Here is a 12,725-nt window from a genome sequence, read left to right on the forward strand (position 1 = left end):
AGTCACAACTGAGAAGAACCGGATGAGCTGTGCATAATCGGAGTACTCATTCTGTCCAGTATTCAGTGCACTATCGGGACAGTTTTAAATCTGAGATCTGGTTAGAACTGAGGTGCAGTGTGAGCACTTTTAGATCTCAGTGCGGTGCAGGACTGAGGTGGGGTGTTGTGTCAGATCAGAGCTCTTGATCAGGACTAAGGTGCATGGTGAAAGTTTCAATCAAGGAGATGCTGAAGCTCACCAGGTACACTTTTATATCTGAAGGTCATGGCAATCAATGTGTCCTAAAGCTGCTCTGTAAATTTGTTCATTTTTTTAGGTAAGATAATCTTGGGGTGACCATGCTGAAGGCCATAGAATATGCTTGCTAATAATGTCCATCTTAAGTGTTTTGTGAGATGTGTTTAGGGAAGGAGAGAGAATGGGCGAACATCTCACCTTAAGAATCTTCTTCAGTTGGTCGTCATCTTCCACTAAAAGGATGTTGGATTCACTGTTGATGGCCACGTACCGACAGGCATCCGCCGAGTTTGTGGTGTAAATTCCAGCAGGAATACCACTGCAAACAAGGGAGGAGGAGAGTTTAAAATCCGTGGCTTTGGGTTTATGTAGGTGCTTACGTATGTCATGGAGGACTCAAATGTTGCATGGGTGATTCATGAGCCCTCTTTAATGACGCCCCCCACACAAGATGAAACCAATCGAAGGCTATCACAGTTTATTGGGCAGGCTGGTGAAGAGCTTGTTTGCTCTCACGCATTGTGATGGTATGAGACGCATGCCACCTTCAAGGACTGCAACAAAGGTGGGAGCAGCTAACTATTTACCAACAACCTTGTGGGTGTGAGTTCCATCCTGACTGACTGCCACTGCACACACTCGCAGCTGTGCTGGAGGCTGCACCACCACAAGAACTGCCAGCCACACGGTGTATACAACCGTAAAGCTCTTTACTTTTGCAAAGATGCATATAATTTGTCGCGCAACCATAATGCTGGCTCTTCCAGCCATTCACAACACAGACTCCTCCTATGCCCACATGTAGGCCCCCTAAAGATATTCATTAAACTCTAAACCTAGAACTTCATGACAACGTTTCATTAAAAACCTATATTTGTTTTCCACATTACAGTCTTTGGGATTTGGAGATTGGCTCATAAGAAGGACAATTATAGAGGCTGATAAAGCTACATTACCAGGACCTACACACATGTTCCCTAATAACAGATGTACATCGTTCATTTCTTTAGGGAACACTGACAACAAGAGAATAGGACATTTTTTCAGGTTCTTTCTGAGGGCATATCAACATGGGGCAGCATGGGCATGGGGAATTTCCTGTTGTAGCAGCTTAAGTGGGGATCCCACATGGGCCTGATCAACTAGTGTACTGGATCACCCGCAAGGACCGCACCAACGGAACAGGAGGAGGAATCGCCATCGTCCACAGAAACACCCTCAGAATCTCGACTAGCACAGACGACATGCTTATCGCCGCCAAACACCTGCACTTCCAGATCCACACCGACCCCAACACCACCCTCAGAGGAACCCTCATCTACAGACCACCCGGCCCCCGACCGCAGTTCAGCGACTCCATCGCCAACTTCGTCAGCGCGCACGCCTTGCATCCACGGACTACATCCTCCTCGGAGACCTGAACTTCCACCTCGAGAACACCAACGACAGCAATTCAGGCACCCTGCTCGACAACCTCGCCAACCTTGGACTCAAACAGCTCGTCACCACCCCCACCCATTCCGCCGGACACACGCTCGACCCCATCTTCTCCGCCAGCAACCACGTCACCTTCAGCCACACCACTGAACTCCACTAGACCGACCACCACTGCGTCCACTTCACCTTCGAGAAGCCTACCACGCACCAGCGCATGCAACGGGCCCCCCACCGCAGCTGGAGCAAAGTCACCGAAGAACAGCTTGTCACCACCCTCGCGCAAACCCACCAACGGACACTACCGACACCGACTCTGCCGCCCTCAACCTTAGGCAATGGATCGACGACTGCACCAACATCCTCGCCCTGATAAAGAAACCCTCGAACGGACGCACTGACAGAAAAGCCATCTGGTTCACCGCCGATCTCCAGGCATCCAAGCAGGTCTGCCGTAGGCTCGAGAAGAAGTGGCACCACGAACAGACATGGGACAGCAACACAGCCTACAAGAGCGCCATTCGCAGACACCATCAACTCATCCGAACCGCCAAAAGGACCTCCTTCAAAGAGCACCTAGACAACAACGCACACAGCAGCAAAGAGCTCTTCAGCATCGTGAAGGAACTCTCCAACCCCAGCTCCAACTCCAACAACATCCTGCCATCGCAAGACTGCTGCGACTCCCTAGCCACCTTCTTCCACCGCAAGATCGCAGACATCCATGACAGCTTCAGCAACCAGGCCCCCCCGACAGACACAAACACCTCAGACTCACCGCCTCCCAGCCACATCGACCCCCTGCTTTCCTGGACCCACATCAACGACGAAGACACCATCAAAATCATGAACACCATCCACTCCGGCTCAGCATCTGACTCCTGCCCGCACCATATCTTTAACAAAGCAAGCTCAACCATCGCACCCCATCTCCGCAAGATCATCAACAGCTCCTTCGAGACCGCCACCTTCCCGGAGAGCTGGAAGCAGGCCGAGATCAACACCCTACTCAAGAAACCCAAGGCAGACTCCAAGGACCTCAAGAACTTCCGGCCCATCTCCCTCCTCCCGTTCCTGGCGAAAGTCATCAAGAAGATTGTCAACAAGCAACTGACCTCCTTCCTCGAAAAGAATTACATTCTGGACCCATCCCAATCTGGATTCCACAGCAACCACAGCACTGAAACAGCCCTCATCGCCTCCACCGACGACATCAGGGCCATGATGGACAACGGAGAAACCACGGCCCTCATCCTCCTGGACCTTTCGGCCGCCTTCGACACCGTCTGCCACCACACCCTCCGCACATGCCTCCACAACGTAGGGATCCACAAAAAAGCACTGGACTGGACCACCTCCTTCGTCACCGACAGAACCCAGAGTGTCCGCCTCCCCCTATTCTGCTCTAAAGACACCAAGATCAGCTGCGGCGTACCCCAAGGATTGTCCAACAGCCCGACACTCTTCAACATCTACATGGCACCGCTCGCCAACATCGTTCGATAGCACGACCTCAACATCATCTCATACACCGACGACACCCAGCTGATCATTTCCCTCACCAAGGCCCTCACCACCGCCAAATCCAACTTCCATGAAGGAATGAAGGCCATCGCCGAATGGATGATGACAGCCGCCTGAAACTGAACTCGGACAAGATGGAGGTCCTCATCATCGAATCCACCCCCTCCGCCTGGGATGACTCATGGTGGCCGGCCACACTAGGAGCTGCACCAACGCACACTGACCACGCACGCAACCTGGGAGGCATCCTGGACTCTGCGTTGTCAATGACCCAGCAAGTAAATGCCGTCTCCTCCTCCTGCTTCAACACCCTCCGCATGCTCCGCAAGATCTACAGATAGATCCCCACCGGAACCAGAAGGACGGTCACCCAGGCCCTCGTCAGCAGCAGACTGGACTACGACAACGCTCTCTACGCAGGAACCTCAGCCAAACTCCAGAAACGACTACAACGCATACAGAACGCCTCTGCATGCCTCATCCTTGACATTCCCTGCCACAGCCACATCACAGCCCACATCAAAGACCTGCACTGGCTCCCCATCAACAAGAGGATCACCTTCAAGCTCCTCACCCACGCTCACAAAGCACTCCACATCACCGGACCAGTGTACCTCAACAAACGACTCACCTTCTACACCCCAAACTGCCAGCTTCGCCCCGCTTCACTCCGCTGACCTCACCCTCGCCACCGTCCCCCACATCTGTGGAGCGACCGCCGGTGGCAGATCGTTCTGCCACCTTGCCTCAAAAACCTGGAACACCCTCCCCATCCGCCTACGTCAGACCCAGGACCTGCTGGCCTTCAGGAGACTCCTCAAGACCTGGCTGTTCGAGCAGTGGCAGCACCCCCGCGCCCCCCCCCCAGTGCCTTGAGACCCTCACGGGTAAGTAGTGCACTCTATAAATAAACTGATTGATTGATTGATCCACATAAAAAGTAACTAGTTGTGTATGGGCCTGTTATGTCTGCAGGCAAATTGCTGCTAAACAGCGCTATTAGGAAATACTATGAGAGAGGGTTATGAAGTTTCAGCTGGCATGCACAGGAAAGGAAATACATAAAGAAAAAAAAACGAAATAGTGGAAGACGCAGAGAAAGAGAAACACACTGCAAAACAATGAGCATAACAGTGAAGCACATCTAAGAAAAAGTAAGGATGAGAGAAAAAAGATGGGTAGATACAAAGGAAAAGAAGAACGGAAGCGGAAAGGAAGGAAGAAAGGAAACATGAATGTAAAGATAGAAGAAAGGTGAAAAATACGATGAAACTGTGAAAGAATGACTGAATTGAAAATTGAAAGCATTAACTGGTGAAAGTGTGAATGGATGGAAGTATAGAAGAATGCACAGAAGAACAAAAGAGAAAAGCTGAATGGTTAAAACACAGATGGATGGATACATGAAGATATAGATGGATGAGTGAAAAGATGGAAGGATAAATGGATGGATAGATAAAAGGAAAGTAAAAGGAATTCTCTTTAGGAGGGCCACATTTGCTCGCTTCACACGCTCGGTCTAGAGGTATGTTTCAAGTAGAGGGTATTTAAATTATCTGGCTACTCCCTTGTCAGGCAGTGTCTAAGGGGTCTGCTCTTGAATATCACTCATCACAGCGTTCAAAGATTCTGTCTTCGATGCATTTTGTGGTCCACTATTCATTACCTTGTTTCTTCTATTAGAGTTTTTGTCTTCTTTGTGATTATTATTTTAACTTGCTATATTATTGTCAGTCTTGTGAGGGTATTTAATACCTTGTGATGTTTTCTCTCTCTAGGGCACCATTTTCCTTGTGCCTCCTACATTATTGTTGTGAGAATAGATTTGGTGCTATACCTCGTGTTTCCTCCTTGTGCAGTCAGACATTCTGGAGGACTGTAGTGTGGCAGCCAGAGAAGGTCGTCAATTAATGATAAATATTCCCGCTTAACCTATCTACATTCCTAGATGGAAATTATCCAATATAGTCTGACTCTAATCCCTTAGTTGGCTCTGGATATTTTCCGACTTTGAGGATGCTTGTCGGCAACATAGCATCAGGCTGAGGAAGAAGGGGCCCAATCATGGCTGTCAATGTACTAAGACGCTAGAGAAAGTCACCCTTATCATTCTTTCTCCTGAAAGAAGGGTTGTGAAAAGAGGCAACACCTGTGATCAACAGAGTATAGTTGACTCCACACTGGACCACAAAACCCGCAAAGCTGGACCACCATGGTGAGGTGGTGAGAGGAAAGGAGGTGGATGTTTTTCTCAGTTTTTTTTTATATATGTTCTTTTAGTACCTAAAGGTATGACATTGCATCACCCAACTGTGCATACAGTGATGACATACATTTATAGCTTATCAACAACTCTTAGTTATCCAGAAAAAGCACCTGCCCAGGACCACCTAAATGATGCCCTAATCTTGAAAAAAAGAAAACGATGCAATACATGGTTGTAGATTTTAGTGGCAGAGTTTTGTCACTGAGTGGTGATTTCTGAACAGCGTTTAACTGATGCAACAATGTTCCTCCTTCTTGAATCTATTAAACCGAACACTCTTGTCACTGATACTCCAGTTTGCCTCCTGAAGAAGTCTAAAACAACTAGTGTAGCGGTTGAGAGAGATAGGGGTGGAGGATATTGCACTAAATCTCCTCTCCTCCTTCTTAGAAACCAGAGAACAAAATATACATTGGGAGAATATACAGTCTGGAACTTTCCAACTCCCATGTGGTGTTCCGCGAGGATCTGCTCTGTCACCAACCCTCTTTAACATATATGTGTTCTCACTGGCCAACATAGTCAGGAAACATGGGTTCTCTTTGATTATGTACACCGATGACTCACAGCTCACCATCTCAGTTGCCAAATCCTCAGAGACAGTAGCCATCAGCTTTCATGCATGTCTGAAAGATATCATGTGCTGGATCAGCTTAAATTTTCTGAAATAAATACGGATAAAACCGAGGCCCTAGAATTCGGTAGAGGACCACCGTTATGGAACATCAACAGGTGGCCCACAAAGGCGGGAGTTTGTCCTACCCCTGTTACCAAAGTAAAAAAGTTAGGGGTGACCCTCGATGAACAACTTAATCTCTCCGCCCATGTCAACCAACTAACTTCCTCTTGCTTTTTCCTCCTAAAAATTGAGGAAAATCTTCCTGTTCATTGCATATGAACTTCAAAAGACAGTTGTAGTTGCACTTTTTTTATCTAAATTAGATTACTGTAACGCTCTCTTTATGGGAATTGATAAAGCACAGGAGAGGAAGTTACAACCATTGCAAAATGCGGCGGCTAGATTACTCATGAATATTCCTAAGGGTCGGCCCACCTCAGAGGCCATTAGAGCACTACATTGGCTCCCTGTCCATCAAAGAGCCAACTTTAAAGCTCTCTGCTTAGTGCATAAGGCCCTCCATGGAGGCATTTCTGGGGAGTTGCGGAAACTTTTCACTATTCATCTTCCAGTAAGAACTCTTAGATCCTCTATGGAGGGCCTTGTCTGTGTTCCAAAAACACACAGGGTAAGATCGGGGGGCCGCACACTGTCTTTTTGTGCGGCAAAACTTTGGAATCAGATGCCATCTACTTTGCGCTGCTAACCAAATCGGATGAGGTTTAGGAGAGAATTAAAAACCTGGCTATTTGCCAAAAACTAAACACCCAGAGTCAGGTGCCCCAATTACCTATTAATCACAGTTAGCGCCAAGACGCCACGGCATTCGCTGCGCTCTATAAATAACAATTCAAATTAAAATCAAATTTAAATTCAAAACAAAATGTGTGTAGCATTATGTGAAGAACTCCTTACCTAGCATAACATGACTAATTAACCAAGTAATAACAATTGGCATCTCATAGTCAATGACATAAAAATGTTCCCAAAGACAAAGCGACAACTTTGCAAGCCTACCTTCTCTCGCACCTGGATGGCATCAAAGGCTTCTTTGGCACCACATTTGTACCCTTTACAGTACCTTACACCAGTCCCCAGCTTATCAAAGGCCTAAAGAAATTCAACCACATCACCCCTACACTGAAGTAACTTAATTGATTCCCTATTTATCCTCACATCAAGTAAAAAAACAGCAGCATCATCTACAAGGCCATCAGAAATAGAATCCATGCACAACCGGCTAAGAGAAGAACCACCTCGGGTGGAGAGTGCCATTCTTGGAACCAAAACATCAACAAGTTGTGGAGAAATATGAGAAAAAACAGAGGGGCAACCTATACATCCGGGCTCTAGAACAACATCCCCATGAACCTCAGACCTACTGACTCTCCTGGAATTTAAAAAAAGTTAAGAATCAAATAAAATGTAGTGAGGCTTTATGTCCCAGGTGACTTACTGAGGTCTTATATCCCAAGTGACTTGAGTGATGATGAATGTGGCTTGTTCATACAGTGTTGACAAGCAGCAGGACTGAGATAACAGTGGTTATCTGGGGTGTTAGCTGCACCATTTATTGTGAATAAGTACAGCTAGAGTAGGCACTTACCCGGCTATGATAGCTCCTAAGTGGCCAATGAACCACTCTGGGGAGTTAGAGCCCAGGATTCCAACGCCGTGGAAGCGCTCCAGACCGAGCTGCAAAGATGAGATTTAGAAAGGCGTGATCAGTACCAGCTTTTCTGCCATGGTCCATAAGTGCAGTATAATTAGCATTGATTCTATTGGATTAACTAATATGAGTTGATCTTACTAAGTTAGAATTAAAGAGTCCATTGGGGTCCAGTCACAGCTCAAATGAATGATAGAAAGCAACAAGATTCCAAGTTCATGTAGTTTCTCACATATGATGAAACGTATTCGTTTGCACAACTTAGAGAACACACGTTTCAATATATCTGTACAGGTGCTCCTATGTATTACATAAGTGATACGGTGCAGTGCTCAGGTGTATGGTCAAAGATTGTAACACAAAATATATTTTATATAGATAGAGAAAAAACAATCCAACTTAGTGTATCAAATGTAGATGAAAATCGGCAACAAAATGCCTTCAATCTTTAGATTTTTTGCTAAACTTTATGTCACCACATCCAAGCACTTAAACTGATTAAAGAGATGCTGGCGTTTCGACCCGCTTTTAATAGTTTTGTATGAAAAATGGATCATCATCAGGCCCAAGATCATAGATGCAGCATACACAATGAAAATACAAAAAAAACATTTGAGTGAATTTCACAGGACTGAGTGAAAGAGAATAAATCTAAAGGTTTCATACCCAATCCTCACCCAACAATGGTGTCAAATATATCACAGCAAATGGTGATGTGAAAAGCATCGTCAAGACATGTGGCCACAGTTCGTGAGAACGGAAAAAAGACCTAAAGTCACAATGTACAATTAATAAAGTCACCCAAAAAACTGAAAAAGGGGTACATTCTAACTTACCACTGAATTTGATTTAAATTTCATTACATTGGTAAGCATGGGCTGCAGTAGTACCCTGGAAGAAGTTATGAAGTACATGATGTAACCAACAACAGGTCAGGACATTGAAGCTTGCTTGATAATGAAATAGTATATCTACTCACCAAGACACAGCTAGGTAGTATCAGGGTTAACAAACACCCACAACTTTAAAAAAAAAGCCATTGTTCCTTGTAAGGAAAAAGACCACCTGAGAAAAAGAGTAAAAGATGCTGATCCTGTGAAGAGCAGTCTGCATTGAATTGAGCTGCACCACAGGGACACTAATCAGCGGCAATTGAAACGCGAGCAGACGCCTCACATTAGCGTCGACGCGTTCGAGACTGAGCTGCAAGGATGAGATTCAGGGGGGTTTGATCAGTTCCAGCTTATCTGAAATGGTCTCTAAGCACAGCCCTTACACTTAAAGCACACAGATCTTGTTACTCCCTCTGGCTAAAGAGTTTCCACATTATTTAAAACTGGTAAGGCATTCAAACCTGTCCAACTTAACAGTAACCCAAATAGCAGTCAAAAAATGAACCAAAAGGAAATTGGAGCATGATAGGTAAGATTGTTCACTATGAGGGAAATAACTGCACATCAATAAGATCAACGTATCTATAATTGACAATAATAAGCGTGAAAAATATCATTTATGTTGCTATATTTGCAACAGGGTGCTAAGGAAGCTTCGAACACCTACTACCTAGATGTACTATTAGCACGTTACAAAATAACATGCATATCAATATACAAAAAAAGAAGCTGTTACAGTACACCCATACCATATATAATAATCCTAAAACCAGTATTGGACAAGTATTAAATAAATCCTGAAGTCCAATTAGTTGCTAAACACATGAGGATAATACAATGAAACACATAATATGTAAAGCCTTCAAATAGTCCAAAAAGTCATCAGCTATAACACCGGGCAGGTACACAAGGTACACCACTTCATGACTTGTAATACCAAACATATAGTGTACTGTATTATCTGTCAATGCAACCTTATTATGTTGGTAGTACCATCAGACCACTCAAAGAGCGGATACAGGAACACATCAGAGCCATTCGTAATGGTCATACCAATTATCCACTGGGTGTACATTACAATACTTCACATACAAACTCGGAAGTACTGCTCATTAGATTTCATGGGATTGCCGTAGTGGAAGATGATCCCCGTGGGGGAGACAAAACCTCTGCACTTAGAAAACTGAAAGATCTGTCCACAAAGGGCTTAACATTGATAGAGAATTAAACATCTTCCTACAAGACTGATTACATTTCTGTAGTTCAACTATGTCAGGGTATTGCACACTGTATAGTGTCCCTTTAACATCATAGTATTAGGGGTAGGATGCTATTGAAATGTAACTATGCATTTTCCTCCTTTACAAATTAGACCATATTCTGTGGGATCTACTGTAACAATAACAATATATTAATTCAATCCTGTCTCAATTGATTTAATGTGATATACATTGAGCTAGGACACTGTGTTATGTTTTTAATGTTGAATTGCAACTTTGTGACTCATTGGGTTGTTACTATTGTGCCTCAGATTTAATTGACTGGCTTTTTCCTTCCCTCTGGACCTATTCTTTCAAGGAATAACACACAATGGAGATGGGCTAGATATTTAAAATACTTATGTTAATTTGCGCATTGGGTTGTTTGATACGACTACTCTATACATACTTTCATCTATGCGCACTTTTTCCTAATATTTTATGTTCCCCTCCTGATTCCTTTCTGTATATTCTTGCAGCCATGGTTATTCTTAAATTCTTCCAATTCCAACTAGGAGTCATTGTGTTACATTTGACCCATATTATTTCCGGTTACATCATTTGGTCTGGAGACATTACTCGTTCTCCATTATGAGATTGAGGGACTCCGCGATATTCATAGCACTAGCTTTTTGGATTTTAAATTGCGTTGACATTTTGAGTATAGTGGTATGTACAATTTTTGCAGGTTAACACAATACTGGCCCTACAGTTACATGTATACATACTGACTTAGTATTCGCCCATATTGTATGACTCCTTTCAACATTATTTACATAGGACACTAGTATTACTTGCCCTCGGGTCATGTGATGCAGGTTCGACATTGGGTCAGCTTTAGATATCCACCGTTATTTTTCCATACACATGGGTAATTTTTAATGCATCGTCTGTGATGCGTTTCAATAGAGGGTGAATCTAGGAAAGTGCCTTTATACTATTTGTTTTCACAAAGTCTTATATATTGTTCTTATATGCCATGGGTTCTGCATTCTTTCCTTTTGCATATTCTAATATGGCGGCCAAGTTAGCGTAGCAACACTTGCAATAGTGGTAATGGGTTACGCCTCCGTCACGTGTTCCTTGGTCATGTGACCCTTGAATAATATTGGTTAAATACAAGATGGCGGCGGGTATCTCTTATACTTACATTACGAGTGTTCACAAATGCTTATGCTGTGGAGACACTATCGACTATAGGGTGAGTGTACGGAGGTGCCTCCTATTTTATATCTGGTCTTTTGTTGTGAATGCTGTTCTTGTACCTATTGGGTTGTTTATATTTACTAGGTCGCATACTTACCAGGGTTGTGCCTCGCGCGTTAAACGCTATATTTGGTCTACATTATTATATTTATTTGCTTGGAAATACAAATGACAAAACTTACGGGTGAGTGATCGCTATTTATTGAGTAGTACTGTTCCTGGTGCTCGTGATGCTATTTTTTACATATGTGTACATATATTTCTTTAATGATTTAGGTCAAGACCGTAGCAGTGTTTAGCTCTTAAATTTGAACTCGTGACTCATTATTGTGGTGTTTGACGCACCACAGTTGTTTATTTTGGTGAGTGTTTTTATCTTTGAAGAACAGGTTACGTCATGATTTAGTCTATTTTGAATTAATACAGTCCTTACACTTAGTGGTGGTAATCTGTGACTGCCCCATATTTTCAATAGGCACTGATAAATTTATGGACTCACCTCAATACACAGTATATAAACGTCAGGTTTCCGATATTAAAGAAACCGTTATTAGTAACACCCATTACTGGTCGTTATTCTCTCCGTGCAATAACACATGCATGTGAGAACTCATGGACTCCACTATTCCTTTCTTATTGTTTTATTGTACTTTAGTCTGTCAGCATGAGCAAGAGGATCAGCATGCTGTGATACACTGTGCGGGCAATAGATCTCACTACCGCACTTATTTGTCTAACGCCAACAATGCTCTATAGTCTTATGATGATCATTAAGTTCAGTAACCAATCCAGACTGTCCTTTTTTAGCCATTGATCTTTGGGAATGGCCAATCAATCTTGCAGATGTTATTGCTCCCTCTTTAGTTTTTGTCTCATGTGTGATGTATATTTACACGGTCTAGCTTCTCACTATTAGGTGATGTATCAATGACCAATCGTTTTTATGTAGTGTTTGGCATATATATGCTCACTTCTTCGCCATTTTATGCCGTGTTCTGTCTCATCATTATGTTCTTCTCTCTTGTGTAGTTTACTTTATTTCTGTACATATGTCTTTGGGAAATATACATTGAATTTCTTTGTTTTGTGTAGTAAGACCATCTAACACAACGTATTAACTTTGTGGACATTGGATTATGTCAAGAGACGTACTACATGGACAGATCCATATTGGACTGTATTTCGTCAATATTCCCATCTTGGTGGTTTTATTTCCTATTTTTGAGGCTTTAGATTTATTCACTTGGTGTTATGGGGTCTGGGTTTATAATATAGTTTTAGATTGATCTAAAATCTTTCTTCTTCATAGAAATCTCACTTAATTCTATGCTTTTAACTAAAAACTTTTTTTTTTCAATCTTTGCATGAACACGAGACATTTCCATAATTCTTCCTTCTAAGGTTTCAAACACGGGTTGTCTTTAGATCTCTTTTCTCTACGATTAACTAATAGTATTATTTTTATATATTCAGAACGTGATCAGAAATGATTTTTGGTGGAGAAGTGTGGCTCAATGATTAGAGCAGCAGACCCTGAGGCAGAGGTCTACCCCGGGACCAGGGTTCAATTCCCCGCCGCGGCGGGTCTTGGGCTCAAAACATTCCACGGACCTGA

At 43.5% G+C, this 12,725-nt stretch overlaps 1 protein-coding gene across 2 annotated transcripts in view; it reads right to left on the reverse strand.

Moving 5' to 3' along the window:
• The window catches only part of LOC146863657 (long-chain-fatty-acid--CoA ligase ACSBG2-like), a 540,015-nt gene that overhangs the window by 376,813 nt on the left and 150,477 nt on the right, over window positions 1-12,725 (reverse strand). For both annotated transcript variants that reach the window (XM_085627749.1, XM_085627750.1), the window contains exons 3-4: window positions 7,690-7,778; window positions 439-559 (exon numbers count right to left, since the gene is read on the reverse strand). In XM_085627749.1, coding sequence (XP_085483875.1) covers window positions 439-559; window positions 7,690-7,778 — 210 coding nt within the window. The remainder of the gene's footprint in view (window positions 1-438; window positions 560-7,689; window positions 7,779-12,725) is intronic.

This window comes from Triturus cristatus, chromosome 2_1 (genome assembly GCF_964204655.1).
Source record: "Triturus cristatus chromosome 2_1, aTriCri1.1, whole genome shotgun sequence".
Lineage (NCBI taxonomy): Eukaryota > Metazoa > Chordata > Amphibia > Caudata > Salamandridae > Triturus > Triturus cristatus.